The sequence below is a fragment of the Apteryx mantelli genome, chromosome 19, assembly GCF_036417845.1.
Source record: "Apteryx mantelli isolate bAptMan1 chromosome 19, bAptMan1.hap1, whole genome shotgun sequence".
In the NCBI taxonomy this organism is placed as follows: domain Eukaryota; kingdom Metazoa; phylum Chordata; class Aves; order Apterygiformes; family Apterygidae; genus Apteryx; species Apteryx mantelli.
In genome coordinates, this window is record NC_089996.1 from 5,143,599 (window position 1) to 5,162,680 (window position 19,082).

The 19,082-nt window shown below is 41.3% G+C and overlaps 1 protein-coding gene across 3 annotated transcripts in view; it reads left to right on the forward strand.

Annotated features, from left to right (window-relative positions):
* The window catches only part of STX8 (syntaxin 8), a 111,504-nt gene that overhangs the window by 26,351 nt on the left and 66,071 nt on the right, over positions 1-19,082 (forward strand). Inside the window, exons 7-8 of one of the 3 annotated variants that reach the window (XM_067308361.1) lie at positions 217-280; positions 1,148-1,233. The exons of 1 other annotated variant lie outside the window; for it this stretch is intronic. In XM_067308361.1, coding sequence (XP_067164462.1) covers positions 217-245 — 29 coding nt within the window. In that variant the 3' untranslated portion in view covers positions 246-280; positions 1,148-1,233. Of the gene's footprint in view, positions 1-216; positions 1,234-19,082 lie in introns of those variants that run through there. One more of the 3 variants, XM_067308360.1, reaches the window with a different exon arrangement.

Consider the following 19,082-nt stretch of genomic DNA (forward strand, 5'->3'; position numbering starts at 1 on the left):
ATTCATCTGGAAGCAGACAGCCAAGTTGGGAATCTTGAGCCCAAGTAGTTAGTTTTTCATCGTTTTAAGCAACTGAAAACAGGGCCTTCTCATGGGAAGTAACAAATGGCCTAATAGAGGGTTATGTTCCTGAGCCTGTGTGTGTGTATTTTTGTTACACCCTATGTACACAAAATACTGGGAGATGACACTTTTTTTTTTTCTTTTTTTTCCTAGCTTTATGCAGTGCTTACAGAACCAGATAAACCAGCAAAGCACAACCTGGAAGCAGATAAAAGCCGTACGCTTCTGAAATTTGACTGGGCTCCTACATACTAACACACATACACAATGAGTCTGTCTGGCCTCTTGGCACACTTAGCGTTTTTCCTTGAATAGTTCAAGCCGTAAAATAACTGTTCAACATTTGTCTTCTCAATTATGTGGATTTTTCCACAGTTAGTCAATCTCTACCTCGCCCATACCACTGTGTGTGGGGGAAGCTGTCTTCCTTCGTCTGTCTTCATGGGGATCAGAAATGCTGGAGTAATTAGCGCTAAGGAAAAATTCGTTTCAAACTTTCTTTTAAGCCTTTCAGGACTTCTTGATAACTCTTATGATATTAAACATCTTGATTGTTAACTCTTGTCTTTCGTTTTGTAGCAGGGCTTATGGAAAGCTTTAATAGGGATATAAGGCTTAATTTTTAGCAAAAGAGAATTCTTTTTCCCGTCTGCTTCTTCAGGCATTTGATTTAAACTGTTTAAAAAGAAAACAAAACCTAACTGTAACTGTAGATATTTCAACACTCTGACTTTTTCCTTGTTAATTTAGCTTTTCCCCTGTTCGGGATCTCAAACTGAGACCATAGAGAGGGGGATTTATTTTCTTAGCCTGCTTTCCTAGTTTCTTATGGTGACTGTCATGCATCATAAAGCAGCAGAAAGGCCCAAATCCAGCCTGTTTTCCTTTACGGCTCCTTTTTGGTAAATTGCTTACCTGTCTGTGAGCAGTTGTAATTACATATCCTGGCCTTTCATTCTCTGCTTATAGAAAAGAAAGTCAGGAAATATATGGTCCAGTGTAGAACAGCCTTTGCTAGATGATCTGGGAAATTATTTTTATTATTAAAAAAAATAAATATTTCTTTACATTTTAACCCTCACAGATAATAGCTTGGTATGAACCATCTGGCTTATTCTCCTTGAGTGCTGTCTCTGGTTTTTGACTGAATAAAAGAAGACTTTAATTGCATGTTAGAGACTGGGTTCCACATTCTTTCTACTCTGCTCCCTATAAGACTTGTGTTCAGTCTGAACAGGATGCGTCTGAGGCATGCCCTGCTTCAGCATTGCCAGGTGAAGATATACCTCTACTTCTGCGCAACAGTTTATTCTTGAATCGTTAAGCACCACTTACTTGAAAATAAAACATTCTTCCTAGACCTATTTGCTGTTTGTGGCGATGAGATGCAGTAATACTTCAGTTAATGCTTTAAAAGACCATCCAGCTCTAATGTTTCCTGTGTCCCTTCCCTTTTTCAGAAAACTTCAGGGTTTATGGGAAAAAGTAGGTGTATACTCTGTCCTGCATCACTTGAAAGCTTGCTTAGACATTATCTGAAAGAAGGTGATACTCGGGTTTAAAGCCATGCTTGGTAGGAACCATATGCTCTTGGCAAGTGGGCTGTTGGATGCCTAATGGACTTTTAATAGATTTCCCAGAAAATCTATGGGGTCAAAACCTGAACAGTCACAGCACAGGAGAGAATAACAAAACCATGTTTCTTGGCATGTTGTTATCATGAGGTATTGCTGGAATCTGAAGAGTGCTTTGAACTTGCTCAACACTAAGTCTGTTTGTGAATTCTCCCTAACATTCTCCTGTGTTTCATGTTATCCCAAATGCAGTTCTAGCTTCTTTCTCCTTGTGTCTTTGCATGAAAGAGCTATCAGCCATTATGTTGTAGAAACCACTAGTGAGCTCGGTATTGAGTATGGCTTAATGTGCCTGAAATCACTATAGCAGACCTGTTCAAAATTAGACTGGTGTTTAACACAACTCAAAATGTCAAGCAGTGTTTGTTGCCCAAAAAAAGTTGGGCCTGAGGACAACAGAAACAGTTCACAGGTGTGGCACTGTGGGTGGATTTGTCATGCAGTTTGTAGCAGTGGTTTTTTTTTTTTTTTTTTTTTTTTTTAATGGAAGGATTTTAGCATCTTCTGTGTTGGTCCTCTTTCCTTAATGCCAGGCAGATACTGTGAAAGGAGTTTGGGTGAAAGAGGTATGGAGTGGAGGTAAGGTGTTAAGGTAGGATATTCTGTTACTTTTGAACATGAAGGTTTTGAGTTGGAGATGGGTTGGAAGAAGGGGCATCCCTTTCTGTAGCCTCAAGGGATGTGCTGGATGTATAGTGAAAACCTTAAAGTTTGTGGTGAGACAGTGGGTGGAAGCAGGAAAGAGTGGTGCTGGAGAAAGTCCCTTCCAGACTGGAGTTCAGGCTGCTCCAGCCCAATTCTATTTTCGAGCAATTCTGGAACACACATCTACTTGTGGCAGCTATGTTGAAAGTTGATAGGCCCTATAATGTTTGTCAATTGCCAAGCGGTTATAGCTGATCAGTTCTGTAATAAATAAATGTAACACATGGAATCGCTTTGGTAATCGGCACCTCACAGAACCAGAAGTGAAATGAAACATCTTGTAACGTTCTGACCATAGCAAGAAACAGAAAGCAAGATAAAGCTGGTTGCTCTGCTGACTTCTTGCATACAAACAGAGCTCTATTGTGCAGTATCTGAATGGGAAATGTGGCATCCTTGCTTGTTTAACTAGTACTTAGGTATTTGCTGTTAGATAATCTAACGGCTTGTCTGCTGTTAGATGTATCCTAGAAATGGCAGGTAATACTTGGCTACACTTAAACACTGAAATCGTCCCTACAAGTAGCCATTTCTAGGATGCGTATGCACGATTCATTGCAGCTAGATGAAAGCAGAAATGAGAGAACTGTTTCAGTTATAAAAGTAATTGAAGTTAATGTGACATAAGCATGCCATGGGATACTTTTAAAATGCTGAAGCTGATATCTTGAAGCATACTTAAATCACTTAAAACAGATAAAATAATTGTATTGTAAATCTTTTATAAATAAAAAATGCAATAACTTCCTTGAAAGCTGGAATTCTGGGTGGAATAAGTCATAACCCTTTTTGAACTGATAATGCGTTTAAAATGTTTTTTGTCCCTGTGCATCACAAAGCAAATAAAAGAATACTACTGTAAGTATAATGCTGTTCTACTGCCATGTATTGCAATGAGTCAGGCAGTGAGGCAGTATACTTTAGCCTCTTTCTGTTGCCCTGATGACTTTTGGGTCTGTATGTGATGTACTTATTGCTCCAATGAACTTCTTTAATAGTTAGGCCAGAAAGAATATCTCAAGAGCTAGAATAATTCTCCAGTGTAACAGTAGTATAGGTCTTAGACTTGGAAGCAGACAAGATTCTTCTTTACTTCTCTCCCAGCAGAGAACTGTGTAAGAAACACTTTAGCATGAGGGAGTAAATCACATACTTCAAAAAAGATACTATAATACGAACCGGCTGGCATCAAAGTGTGGCAGCGTTATCAAATATGTCTTTTGGCTGCATAGGTTGCATTGTTCTGAAATAAGTGTTTGATCTCAAAATTTTGTTGGAAATTTTCTCATGAAACCAAGTTTTCTTTTTTAAAAGAAATACTGGTTGGAGTCCAGAGTCTTTAGTCTGAAACATGTGGGCTTGACAAACATTTTCCAATTCGAGGGATACCTTTATCTGTTCCTGTGATGAATTTGGCCCTGGGACAGGGAGGCCGCAGGGTTCCCAGTTCTGCAGTAGAGTGCCTGCTGGATTGGTCTCAGGACCAGGAACTCCAGAGTTCCCTGCAGTGGCTCAGCTAAACATGCTACATAAATATCACTTTGGTATTAGCAGAAACCCTGAAAGGAATATTGGTTTCAAGTGCTGCCAAAGATTTTGGAAGGCTGGTTTTAGTCTGTTTTGGGCAAAACCCACATGAAAATTAGATGACGCTTGGTATAAACCCAGAAAATGTTTTATTTCTATCTGACTCTCTTGACCTTTTACATTTATAATGACATAATGAAGCTGGAGAGAATAACAACACAGGACAATCAACTCTCATTTACAGAGTCAGCCAAATCTTTGTTAGTACCTGATTGAAAATGCATATGCTTGTGATGTGCCCTAGCAGCACTGGAGAGAGGTGATTGGTGTCTCATGCCTCCTTTTGTAAAGACTACAGAACGTAAAGTCTTTCTTTTGGAGGGGAGGGAGGATTTTTCCTTCCTGTTTTGTTTTTGCCGTAGGCTTAATTTTGTGTGTGTGAGATAATTATAGTAAAAAAGGGGTGATTCCTGGAAGAAATGTGGAAATGATGTATCTTACTGTGTTGAAACTCTTCCTATTGCTTTTATATTGTTGTAGTCTAGCATCTCTATGCTGTAGCATAAATATGTAATACTGGCAAGGATTTGTGGTAGCACCTGAGATGCTCCTCGGTTTATGGGAAAATTTCATCCAGGCTTGCTTGAGCTGGACCTCTGAAATCTCCTTTGAGAGACTCTGGTAGAGAGCTATTAATTTGTCAACTTAATTTTCTAGGGACAACATTTCACTGAGTGAGCTTTATCTTGAGCTTGCAGGGCGTAAGTAGGACTTTACCTTTTTTGCGGTGTTTAGAGGCCGGGATAGCGCTGATGATGAGGGAGATGCCTGTCTCGTGGCTCTTACTGATGTCTCTTGGTACTACAGCGTTCAGCAAGTATGAGCTGCTGAGCAAAGGCAGTGTCAAAGGGAGAGTGTGTTCCAGGTTGGGGGAGCCAAGCAAGCTGGGGTACTGGAGTGGCACAACTTAATTTTGACGTCGCCTCTCTTTTGAATTCTTGCATCCCACCTGGGCATCTTACTGATGTAGCTCTACTTAGGATTATTAAGTAGCTCTGTTACCTGCTGTTATTTTGGAATATCAACATTTCCATATCCCTATGTTATCCAGTTGCTATGCAACAGGGTGTGGGTATCATTTTACTGTAATTGGTTTTTTCAACCAATGTTTGTAGATAACGTGGGTTTTTGCCAAGGAAAATTAGTAATGTGAATTGAACTCTAAAGTGGCCTTCCGAAACATGATATTTTAAATGAATAGAAAATCAGATAAACTGGGAGGAAAGCTTCCTTCTGGCTGAGCTTATGACATAGACTACTTTTTATGCAATAGTTTCCCATTATGAATAAGTATTTTCAGTTGGAAATTATTATTGGGACTGAGCTGCCTCAGAACACCAGCCTGCTGGTAGACAGAGGAGACTTGTAGCATGGTACACGTTCATGGGCTAACGACCAAGCTGCTTGTGAAAAGTTGGGCTGGATTATGCATTTGCTGGTTCTGATGCATCTGTGTGGCAACTGGGGTCAGTGTTAGGTTAGCTGGGGTTCTTCCACTGCTTTGTGGTACTTCACCGTTCATAGGTAATTATAGCAGTGCTTAAACGAACAGGGCCTGTTTAGCTTAAGTATAGTCCTGTGCACTAGTTAAATTGTTGTGATTTCACTTCTTCCTGAAAACTCCAGTTGATGCTTTATTACAATAGGAACTATAAGAGACTTTTTTATATGGGTGATGTGGGTGGTGTGTTTTCAATGAAAGAAAAGTTACTTTCATAGTTGGAGACCACACAGCTTTTCTAGGGGAGGGTCTGAAGGTTTATATATACAATCAGTGTATTCCTTCTTTTTGTTAGAAAGGGCTGTGTTTTCATCCAAATTCATTTGTGTTTACTTTTAAAGAAGAGGGGTTTAATATTCAGTGATGTTGAGCATAAAGGAGATGGAAAACCTCTGAAAGGAGAGATTCTTCACTTTGGGGTTTTGTGTTGACCGAAATGACTGTAGTAACCCTCGTTCTTACCAAGTTCATTGTCATACTGGAGATCTATGCAATCCCTACTCCTCCCTACTGTTCTCCAGTTACTGAAACTTGTTTTCACAATCTTCTTGTGCTAGACCAGAGCTAGGGACTATCAGGATACTGATAGTTAAATTTCCATATTGAGCTCAGTATTGCTTCCCTTTAGAGCAGGCAAGGCAATTATAAGGTCTTTCCTCACTTGAATTCGTTGCAATTCAAGTCTGCTGATGTGGCATGGATGCAGAAGGACTAAGGTATGGTGGGCAGCTGTAAGGTACAGGTAACATCTGTTTGGAAACATGGTCTTTTGCAGTTCCATGAATTTCGGCAGGCAGCAAAGAGAAGTTTGCCGGGATTTCTCCTAGCGCAGCACGTCTCGACCTGTCAGGCATGCTTTGCCTCTGGGGTGCTCCCAATAGAAAATAAGCTTGTTTTCTTGGCCCAGGAGTCGCTTGTGTGGTGAGGTACAAAGATTCCTTAACTGGTTGCAGCAAAGCATAGCTGGAATGCTAGATTGCTCTTGTTTGCAGGTGCTGCCTTTGAGCCTTTCTTCCAGTGTCTCCAGCCAGTTTTCTGCAGAAAGGGCTACTTCATGCTGCATCTTCCTTTATATTTTCTGAACAACGTGACTGATAAGGCTGGAAGGAGTCCTGGCAGTTTGGGGCTTCTCTTTCCCACCTCATTTTGTGATTTTTTTTTTTTAACATACTGTTTTTAGTATGACTCTTTAGCTACCGTAATAGTAGTTAAAGCGTGCAAGTCTTAAGTGTGTCATTGTTGCTTCTGGAGCCTGAACAGCAAGTGAACTTTGAATCATAGTAGCTTCACACCTTTGCTATTTGGCAGAACCATAAACAGGCTCAGAGAATTTGGTGTTCGCTTTTTATAATGCTGCAGATTCTCAGTTGCAAGACTCTTTTGAAAACCAGAAGGCAGATGGGAGAGACTGATTTCTGCTGGGTCAGGGGATCGATGCCAGTTCCCGTCAGCCCTTGATGAAAAAGACTTTATCTTTCAGGTAAGGTGCTAGAGAAAGGAAACCAGGATATTTTAGTCCATTTTTGCACTTGACCTGTTTGAGAGTTCAGGAGGGACTATACTGTGATTTGTATCCCCAAACTGCAGTTAAAGGGCATGTTTTTGTTTCATTTCCTGGCATAAGAGACATACAGATGTTTAACATACAAATAAAACCCAGAATCTCCTGTATGTTTTCTGATCAGGTCTATCTCAAACTGGAGTTCATGTTGGAAGGGTACATCAATTTAGGGTTTTTAAATGGTGGAATGTTGCACCTCTCAAAAGCAAGCATAAATTGGAAATGTAATGATTAAAGCTGATCTGAAAGAAATCTACTCGGCTTATTACAAACATAAGACAAATTTCTTGCTCTTTACTTTCTGCTGAGTATTCACAGTGCAGCTGATGGTATGTTAAACAAAATGTTCAAGGCTGATGGGTCTCCTCTTAATAGGTTTTTCATGTATGAAAAATTGCTGTGCCAGTCCATGAGGAGCTCAAATTAGCCTTCTCAAAGTGGCCATCCGAATCCGCTGTTTTCAGAAGGATTTACGCCATCATCCAACCTCGGTTAAGAAATTCTCAAGTTCCCCTGTGTTCTGTTGTTCTCGGTGGTATGCAGACTACAGGCAGAGTGGTGACAACTGACAGCTGTTTCGAATAGCTGTATCTCTTTTTTTACTCTGAAGGTGATAATTGCTCCTCAGTCTCTGCTGAAAGAGAAGCTTTCAGGTTTTTTGTGAACAATGATGAAGAAAAATTAGTAGTTGGGGGGGAAAAAAAAAACCTTTTTAAATAGACCATATGCCAGAGTTAGTCTTCTTTGAGCTGTTTTCAACTTGTTTGGTAACAAGCTGATTTAGATCATGTAGGATGTATGTGGAGGAGTTTTGCCCAACATGCTCAGTGTTTTTAAAGGTGGTTATGTTTGTTTTCGATCTTAATCTTTATACGTTTGAATGGTGTGTATTTGGCTGAATTGAAGAATGGTCAATATTTTTCTTATCTACAAAGGCAAAATGCAAGAGCGAACTTGACCTTAACTGTGAGTCAGCTACAACTATCATCTCTATAACAATGTAAAATAAAGCTTCATGCCCAAAGCACCCAGGAACTATTTTCTGTTCTACTATGAGAGTCCCAGGAGACACTTACAAACAGCATCTACTTGGTGAAGAAGACCTTACTTATTATTTAGTAAATATTTAGACTGTCTGTTTTGTCTGAGGGAAGATGCTCAGCTGTTCTGTCGGACTTGGTGACACTCGGGGTATCCAAAAGAGCATGTCAGTAGACCTTTGTTGAAGGGAAGTTGAAGGGGATTGATGCAGGACTTGGAGTTTTGTGGCCTGGCTTCTCATCCAGTTCATTAACATTTTCCATGCTCTTAAATTGCGACAGCTGAACAGTTTATCCTGTGAAGTTTGTAGGAAGATTAAGAAAAACACTTTCATTTTGGAGTTGCCAGGAGCCTTTATAAGGAATATGTTTTAAACAAGTCTCCCCATACAATGTTTAAAGAAGTCTGAAGGGGAGAAACAGTCTTAATGGGGATTAAGCAGAGTGACCGCGGCCATTAAAAGCAGCAGAGATTGTCTGCCTAAATTCATCTGAATGTAATGACGTCACTGAAAAACAAATGCAGCAGAAAAGCCATTCTTCAATTGTGGTATAAAAACATTTCATAAGCTGACTGGCACTATTAACTTTAGCAAGAGATTTGTTTTTTGAAAGGGGGGAAACTTTCTCAAAATCCTTGCTAATAGTTATTATATGAAAATAAACCTCAGGCACTGAAAAATAGTAGTCCTGCCCAACCACCCTGATGACTGGTGGTGGTGATGGCTATTGCGCTGAAATTCCTGGTGCTTTTGGATCAAAGCACTGGTAATGACCACTGAGATTTTCAAGTTTAGATGTGCTCCGAAGTTCCTAGGAAAATTAGGAAAAGGCATCATTGCTGGCAGTGGCTGCCAGACGCTGCTTCTCTTCTTTCTGCCTGGAGCTGCAAACTGATTAGCTGCTAACGCAGACGGCCTAAAGCTGTCGCGAGTATTGTAGCGATGCCGGTGTTCTATCAGCCTCCCTTCATGTTTCTCGCCATGGTGGCGTGGATGGTCTTGTTCCTGTACTCCCAAACTAAATCTTTTTTAATGCTGGCTGAAGGAGTTGGGAGTAGAGCTGCTGTGAGCGTATAGTAACTTTTATACAGTGAATGAGAGTCAGAGAGAGAAATGAATTCAGTGCTAGCTGTTGCTATTCTTATGCAGTCTACTTTTTAATATGTTTTAGGGATTTGAAGACTCCCTTTGCCTTCTGGAAAAAAAAGGAGGAGGAGTGGGGGAAGAGAAAACCGACAATTTAATATGGTTGAATGTTCCTGTGTGTCTTTCCCCACATCCTAAACATGAAAAATATCAGTACGTATCCCTTTGGCCCTAGAGGAAGAAAAAAGGAGTCTCCAGCTGGAATTCATGAAATTTTATTGGATAAATGAGCAGTGTCATGGTTTTGTGGCAATCTCGCTAGAGCACAAATGGTATTCTGAGAGCGAACAGCCGTTTCATGCACACTTAAACTGTCCTGAACCACTACCCTCCCCAATAATTCTTCATCCTTTCCATGTGGGAGAGAAGCATGGAGTAAACCATTTAAAGAGGAGAGTTAGAAATCAAAAGGTATATTTTATCTCTTATAAAAAGAAGCCACTGCTTTTCTTTTTTGCTTTTAATATTGCCTGAAATAATTTGTATTTGTTATTTCGAAGGTGCTTTTTAAGCATGGGGTCACCAAGGGACTACAGGTTTGATGATCCTGCAAGCCTGTGTCTGGCAGTGGTGCTGCTTCGGAGGAATGTGTCGCCCCCACCGACTTCTCCTTAAAGTAATTGCCCAACTGTTTAAAAAAAATTGCTGTCTGGGGGGCAGGGGAGGAGATGGAAGCGTTCTTCCTAACCCCAGAGCTGCATGGCAAAAAAGCCACAGGAGGTCGAGCCCATCCAACTGCTCCGTGCTGAATAGTGTCTCTCCTCATGTCTCGCGCTGGGAGCTGGGTACCTGTCTCTTGGGTCTTTTTCTCCATCACGGTGTTGGAGTTGATTTGCAAGGCGCTGAGCCAAAGGTTTTGCATCACTGTAATGCTCATATCTCTCTCTAGCACTTCAGTTGTGGCTCTGCTCGCCCAGAGTGTTATTCTGTTAATTTGATTCTGTCATTTCCAAAAACAGGTCTGTGCAGGGTGTGGGTTTTTTCTTTCTTTCTTCTTTTTTTTTTTTTCTTTTAAGATGATTTATGCACTAGACTCTGTCACTGATGAGTTTTTCTTCAAAGCTAAAATGCTATAAACTAAACAAGGAAAGGGCTGATGTTCTGCATTGATGTCTTCTGTCTTATAAACCGCTCTCAGCTCAATATGGCTCAACTGAGAAGGGGAAAAAGTGTCATCGACCAACAGATGTGTAGTAGTTTTCTGCCCCTTTTGGAAGGGGACGCTCTGAACACTGCGTGGTCATGCTTGCGTTTTCCTGGGATGGCTCTTCTAAAACTGGTCCTGTATATGGGATGGCCCTTTCATGCTGAGGTAAGCAAGGACAGAATTTGACCCTGAATTTGCACTGCTTAGGGTGTTCTTATTACATTGTTTCTTATGACTCTTTCTCATGTTGTCTGGAAGTGTCCTACCTCCCATGAGGCAGCAAAAGTTTTAGCTCCTTTTACGAAACTAAAAGACTTGGACCATCAAAAATGACTGTTCTTCTGAAGAGGCCAGTGCACCATATGTAGCAAGATTGTTAGAGCAGCCACACAAAATAATGCACTGCCCTGCAGAGCTCAGGCCAAGCGGCTGCCTGGCCATAGCGTGCTGCTCCCAGACCAACTCAGATTCCTTATAGCATGGTGGGAAAAGGAAATTTAACCCTCCTCCCCAATACCTGGGCCCATTTTCGCCTGCAGCTTTCCTCCAGGTGTTATCTGGGTGTCTCTCTGCCATGGTTCCTCTTGGAGTCACTGCCCTGGTGGGTCCTTACCTGCAGGGCTAAAAGGGAGAAGTGGGCAGGATATATATATATATATATATATATATGTATATTTTTTTAAGTTTCTGTTTCAGTTTGTACTTCTTATTCTCAGTATCTTCCTTTTCATTGGAAACAAGTTCCTTCCTTGGCATTTTTGTAGATGGTGATGTGCAGGGACTTGATAACCAAATACTACCAAAAATCTCTTGCGTGGGTTTCTGCACTTAGTAACTAAAACCCTTCTTAGCAAACAGCTCTGGCTTTCTGGATTTGCTGCTCACGAGGGTCTGAAGTTGTTGAATTTGTTGCAAGGTGAAACCATTTGCGTGTGCCCATGCACGCTTCTTGAATTGCCAGGGCGTCTCGGGAGCTCGGAGTCAAGGGAGGCCCGTTTAGCCGTACGGCACCAAGCGTATTCGCAACACCAAACGGTAAGCGATGCCTTGTGATCGTACGGCTTCTGCTGGGGGGAGTCTGACCTCTGGCCAGTCGAGGAGAGCCGTTGAGGTAAATTCTTTCCCAAGTCCCTCTCCATGTGCACAGGAAAGGGAGTCTCGGCGTGCTGAACAGGCAGTAACCTGGAAGTGAGGCCAGCAGACCACAAAACGCTGCATTCCTGCTGTTACTCCCAGTGGATGCCGGGCAAGATGATTAATATTTTAGCATCTTTGTTCTTTTGTTTTACTCCTAACACTGGAGGAGCTTAAATCACTGGGAGAAAGGGCCTGACACTTCTCCAGTTACACAAACAAGTGGTGCTGCACTAGCTACAAACGAACATCGTGTTTTCGGGAGAGGTGAGGGGAGACCTTAAATGGCGTTCTTTGGGAAAGGTCTTTCTCGAAGTCACGGATGTGACATGGGCGTTAAGCTTGTAAGTATTGCAAAAATTGGGACTTTATTGCAGCATCTGGGATGCTTTCCAGTAAAAGTGCGTGCCTAACGAGGAGCCTACTATGGTCTAGTGTTTGGGCCTAGATTCTGAATAAAATATACTGTGTGTTGTCAGATGCTTAACTAAAAGAAAATAGAAGACGCTGGCTTACCTTTTAAACTTCTGCTGGTTCTTTCCCTTAACAAAATAATTCTCAGGGAAATATTAATTTGTTCCAGGTTCCGTGGAGCAACCCCTGGCTCCCCAAACCTCCGTGAGGAAAAATATGACTGCGTAGGTGCAGCTTTATAAAAGCAGGAGATATCAAATTGCATGCTAATTTCTGATTCTCAGTATTACCATGTGGATTTAGAGAAATCCAAGCTGTGGTATCAAAGTCGCTCTCTTCTACACACCTTAGGAAACCTCTGTGTTTGGCTGCTGTTGAATAGTTGTGGTCTAGCGGGTGCGTTGGGATTCGTGCCTTTTATTCTTGTCTTGCCCCAGGACTCGCTGCGTGTCTTTGGGCATGGCACTGTACATTCCTCTTTGTTCCTTGACCAAAGGGAGGGGGAAAAAAAAAAAGAAAATATTTCCGTGTCTTAGCTTACCTGCTCTTCTCCAAAAGCTTTATGCAATCAAGTTGGTGAAAAGGCTGTGGGATTCTCTGATGTAACGTTAAATTGCTGGATACCTTTCGCCTTATCCTTTGCGTTTTCTCCAACGTAGTTCAGATCATTAAGTGACTGCAGAGTTTCTAAAATGTGTTTGCGAGTTAGGATGAACCCCTCCTGTGTCAGCTGAGCTGCAGCAATCGACAGTGTCCTGTGCTTGTGACAAAAAATGACCGAATAGTCATCAGTGGGTTTTATTCCCCAAGGGGAGCAGGTTCCAAGTTTGGTTACCGCTGCTCAGCTGACGAGTAGGGATTTGCAAGCTGTGAAGTGACTGGTACCAGTTCAGCATCAGGCTGAGACACCCTCCGTGTGCGACAGATGCAGCCTTACTGCAGCGGTAACGTTTTGCACGGGATTTATGGAAACGTGCAGATCGAATCACTCTGCAGTCTTTGCCTGGGAGTCAGTATAGCTGGATACAGCTGTGGGGCAAAAATTCTCTTAAGTAGAATTTTTTGGATTCTCGTTCAAGAAGGATGGATTTGAGGAGAAACAGGCATAGAAAAGAACTACAATGTTATGGAGGGCAGTGGAAAGCTTATGGAGGAAGGGAGACTAATATTTTAGTTATATAGTTTGGCTGAAAGTGGCTTGATAGGAGATAGGGTTTGCTTTTTGTTAGTGTTTTGGCAGTAAAATATCAGGGAGGGAGAAGAACTATTGAAGTTGAAAAGCAATATTGGTTCAAGAAAAAATGGGAATAAATTGAACATAAATGATACAGACTAGAAAAAAGATTATTTTATTTTTATTTTATTTTATTATTTTTAAACTGAGAGCCAGCAAATCCTGGAGTAGTTTCCAGGGGAAGATGTGGGCAAAAATTATCTGGTTTTAAGGTCGAGTTCAGTTTATTAAGGAATTTAAGTGACTTGATAGGAGGGGGACTGAATTGGATCTGTGTGTTTTTTTTTTTTTCTAGGCCTGGGTTTCTATATGGGAAGATGTGCTGCTGCTACAAAGTAGCCAAACCAGCTACATCAGCTTTAAAAATAATTTTTGATACTTGCAGTTCAACAGCAATGAAAAGCAGTCGTACCTCAGCCTATGAAATGGCAAAAACAGGTTTTAAGTGTTCTATTTAACTCTCTAATTCTATTAAAAACAAACAAAAAAAGCCACCGGATTGTCTAATGCGTAAAGATTCATCCTGGAAAAAAAATGTGCAGTCCAAGCAGCCTTGAAGAAATTTGTGCCGTCTCATTACAAGCACTGGGGGGAGTGAAGGTGATTACCATTAATAATTTTGAACCTACACGAGCATACATTATACTGCTAATTTTTCCCCGCTGCTGAATTAATGTCAAAGTTGAAAGTATAAACAGTTTTTTGAATAAAATTTTGTTTGGTTTGCCTTGTCCCCCAGATTAACAAATCTGATTACTGCATTTAAATTTAATACCAAAAAAATTCCCTAAATGAATGATTCACTGTGAGGCCATGAGCAGATGCAATTATCTATGAAAACTAATGAATCATGTCGTTAGGATATTTTTCCTTGCAGCTGTCTCCAATTAATGTGTCTGTCAATTCTGAGAGAGTAAAAACATCATCATGCCAGTGTATAGGTACCACCGTATTGTTGTTACCCTTACACGCTGCTCAACGGTCATGTTGAGTAGTAAGGAATTTTCAGTCGCTTTTTGGTTTTAGAGGCTGCCATTCTTGCAAAATTAAAAGAAATGACAATGTGTTTCACTATTTATCCTTTTGCAAATGGTCAGGATGCTGTTCATAGAGTCGGGTTTGGTTTAACTGCCTCTCTTTCACGGTTACCTAAACAGGAAAGCCTTTGCAGAAATAAATTTTGGTGAGAATTTAAAGCTTTTCCATGCTCATTTTGCCTCTGTAGATATCTTAGCTGGGATAAGTGGGTTCGTGTGGAAGGCTTTTGTTAAGCAGCTGTTTTCCTGTATGAATCAAGTCCTAGTTTGCTCAGGATGCTTCTCTGGTACCTACAAAAGTGGATTAGGCAGTTTTTCCCCTCTTCAGTTAAGTGGTGGAAGATGTTGAGTCTCCAACAAATAGCTCAAATATCCTGTAAACAGTTGAATGAAAAGAGTTAAGTAAGTATTAAAGGAGGCTTCTGAAAGCTTGAATGGGAATGACTTTCTCTTGTTCAAGTTTGACTAATTTGGTACCCAAAGTGGTCCTGCATCAGCTGGTGGTCTTCCTTCCCTCTCCAAAAACGAAATCTGCTCTATAATTATTTTCATGTAAATTACTTTATCTGTAACTAATCTGAGTTTTTCCAGGATGGGATAACAAAAGGGTACTAAAGCTAACACAGTTGTGAAATAAATGCATCAATAAATTGCTTAATAATTAGTTTCCTTGGATGCTGCTGTTGGGCTGTGTACAATAAACCAAAGGGTGTGTGAGCCCTCGGGAAATGCTGCAGTCAGTACTGGAAGTATATTTGAATTTAACTGCGTAATCGCTGGGAAACTGTGGTCAGCTGGAAATTCATGTGTTAGCGAAACAAAGCCGGGCTAATAAACTTAATGAATAGTTTACTATGTTGCAGAAAACAAACTTACAGCAAAGATACCTGAAAGGAGGAACCAAGTTCAGATTTCAAGGTTGTGGGTTAGCGTGGACCGAGGCCAAAGCTGCAACACTTCTTTTCCTGCTCCGTGGTCCCATAAGCTTAGCAGACGCCTGTGACATGTTAAAGGCCGTGTGAACGTGTCGGAGTTTCGGATCCGAGCCCGAGGAGGCGAGATGCACATGCCTCGCTGTACCGCCACGTGGAAAGGGAAACGCTGCCTTTGTACCCGCGCTTTTACTAGCTGACCATCTCTTCGCAGGGATATTTGTTGTCACGGGGAGCCCGCTCATTTGAAGTGGTTACCCCTGCTAGAGCAGCACATGCTGGCTCCTGGTACAAATTGGTCTCCTGCTGGGTATCGAGTCGTTCCACCTCAGGCTCACAATAACATTGGCTCTTTGCTGCATTGTTTGACTTGCTGGTGACACACTGATATGATCTCCTGCAAGGAGAGGCTTGGTTAAAATGAGGATTAAGAGGGAAACCGAGCAGATTGCAGGGTATTAACAACTTGTTCGCATTCCTGGGGCAGTAGGAAGGAAAAAAATAAATAAATAAAGTCAGGCTTCTATGATTTCTCTCGGGGTGTGTTTTTAGAAGAATGTTTGCATTGTGATTCTCGAGCCTGCCCGTTGCTGCCGAAGAGACACGGTCCGCAGAAAAGCACTGGGCTGTGGGGCTGGCATTTAAGGTATGAGGCACCCGTCAAGCTGTTGGCTTCTGAACACCTGTAATTGCAATTAGCGGCAGTAAACAAAAAGCCACTGGGCTGGGGGAAAGGGAAGAAGTTAAAGGGAATCTGCCTGATGGGGGGAGAGGTGAACGTGTACAGCGTCGTCCTCTTCCTCAATGCAAGGCTCACTGTAAAAATACCAGAGTTAATTTTCAGACTGTCTTGATGATCAAAGCCAGACAATACAGGATTTTCCCGTGGGCTTAGTGGGACTTTCTGTAAAAGGACTATGCAACGTTTGTTTATAGAAGTGCAAACCTACAGATTTCGAAAGAGCAGAAGTTTACAAAGGAGCAGCAATTTTTGCTTTTCCCAGTGAGAGTGTGATAGAAGATACACGTACAGTGTGACCTCAGAAATAATTTTAGGCAGACTCTACAGAAAGCAGGCTGGTTTGTTGTACCACCTGTATTGCACTGTGTTCTCGTAGCTATTTTAATAGCTAATTAATCTTGATTTGGTTGGATTTAAGAGGGTTTTTTTCTTTTTTGGCACGTATGTGCAACCTATTATATTATAAATCCCACACGTTTCAGCAAATGTCATCCTGATTGTTCCCTACAGCATAGCATACTACTAGTAAAACATTCAAGGTCAGGAACTTGGATTCTTTAACCACTGTATTCAAGGAAGCCAATTTATTGTTCTGTCGCAGCAGAAAGGGGTAATTTCTTTTGGACCTATATCATATTGGCAGCCAGTCTAGGAAGGTCATAATTACCTTAATGCTGTAGGTTTTGTGGGTGCATTGATCTGTCTTAATGAATTAACTGTTGCACCCCGTTGATACCAGCACAGTGCATTTCTAAATATTTCATATTTTTTACATTCCTCCTGTGTCTCTTATCATAAAATTGATAAAAGTATTCTTTGTATTTGTGTCTGTTAAAGGGTTTAAAGTAGTTTGTCTGGGACAGTAGGAAGTGACCTTCATATCAAATAATCCTGAGTTGGCAAATAAGGGTTTTTGGTAGCTTTCTTGTGGCTATTTGTGCTGTGAAAGCCGAATAAAAAATTTGCAACTTAGTCTTAAAAAGTGAATTAGGTATGTGTTGGCTTGAAAGAGCCGTTAGTGTGTCCTCAGTGTGGGATGTTCCTTGTTTTTCATTGCTTCTTAATGTAGAGCTATCATGCAATGTCTAACCTTTTCCCCAGTGTTTTGATGGGCCTGTGAATGAGACATCAGGATGATAATGCATATTAAAACATCCAGCATAAAACAGTTACTTTGCTGCTGTTAAAATAAAAAAAAAAAGGGGGGGGGGAATCCTCTCTTAATTTACTATCTCTTTAACACTTCTATTCCTTGTATTTCTCCTTGCTTTATTCTTATTATGTGGGGTTTTTTTAAGCATGTTTCTGCTAGTGGAGTTGTTCTGTGCCTGGGAGCAGAACGTCTTCGTGACCCTCGTATTTCAGTTGTCCTTCTGCAGTCTGCCGCGTGTTTCACCTATGCGTGTGTTGCGGTATATACACACACATACTGTATGTGTGTGTATGTATATATATATTACACACACACACATACATATATACATACATATACATACATATATACGCACACACACACATATGTATATATATATTTCTGTTAGTCGTGCAGAGGGAAATGGGGCATGGGCAGGACCTCCTGTGAGTAATTTGAGAGGAGGCTCAGTTGATATGGAAGGGTGAAACTTGGTCTTTGCAGATGCTTAAAATTATAGAGACATATTTGGCCTCAAGCTCCTAGTGTTTGTATAATATAGAAGTTTGTGTAATATAAATGTTTGTATAGCAAATATAGTGCTAGACTGAAGAATCTAAAGGAAGAGGGGAGGGGATACCAGGACTGTAAGCTAGGTTGGGAGAAGAGTCTCAAAGATGGGAACTTCAGAAGTAGATCCTGAAGTGAAAGGAAACCCCTGAAATGTTTGAAGGTAGAGCAGTACTGATGTGCTTGTGGCATATAAAAGGCGAGAGATGGTTGTGCCCAACCTGGGAGTTGCAGGAATAAATGCGAATCTTCAGAATGTCGCTGGCACACACATTTTGCAGATAGTACTGGAGAGGTTGATAAATCCTTTGAATTCTGGATTTCTGACAGTAACCAATGGGTATTTTCAGTCTTAAAAAAAAAAAAAGGAAAAGAAAAAGAAAAAAACTCATACTGTGCAGATTGTCAGCATTTTACTAGGAGTCGAAGAGATACTATTGGCCCATACCAGAAGACCACTGCATAGCTTCTGTTTGAACAGATTTTCAAGGACTCCAGTGACAATTTTAGCTGGGGAAGAACCTAAAAATTCGACTTCTTGTGTTTGACCTCAGTATTGCTGTCAATACAAGATTAATGGAACTTAAATGGAACGAGCATAGGTAGAGAACTGGTCCTCTGCAGGGCCCTGGCAGAAGGTCTGCAGCTGCTCTGGGAAGCACATTACATCATGTTTTTATTAAAAAATTGATAAGCATACACAGTATTCTGCAGAAGTTTTGACTGCAGACACCAGATTCATTAGTCCTAAAGGTATGTGACTCAGTATTACAGATCAGCATCAATGCCCTTGGCATACAGAAGACTACTCTAGGAGTCAGAAGGTAATCCAGTCAACAACATCTGTTTAAACTTAAATGCCCAAATATACCAAAGTATTACATATTTCAAAAGGAAGAAAAAAAAAAAAAGGAGGGGTATGAAGACACAAAAAAGTGTTAGTTGTCTGGAATGATGGGCTGGAATTTTAGTCACTGGAGCCCTAGAATTTAGGTCATAAAAGTGGTTGTTACTCATATAGTAGCAACAAGGGCCTGTGTCCTCACTGAGGATGAGCTAGGACTTGGTGCCTCTGGAGGAGGTAGGTGAGGCACTGAAATGGAGGAGAAGCTGTGGTGGTGTGAGGATGCAGTGCACCCAAAGTGCAGTGTGTTCTGGCTGTGCTTTCTTGGGTTTTCTGGTGCTCTCAAAGCCTTTTAAACCTTTCTACTATTTCTTTTACCCTTCTGTAGACACCACCCTGGAAAAGCAAGGTGCTGTGCAGCATGTCGCAGTTTCAGTAGGTGGTACTGTAAAGAGAAGATGCAAAGTGAGCTTTGCTTTCCTCTGAACCGTTCTCACGGATGTAATGGGGAGCTTCTGCTGTGGCTTTAGAGCGAGTGCAAGCTGTCTGTCCCTGGTACCATCTCGCTGTGCATCTCCATGGCTTGCTGCTCATTGCTCTGCCCCAGCTGCTGTTCTGAGACCTGCCTCTTAGCTGTAACTCCCCCTCTGCCTCCTC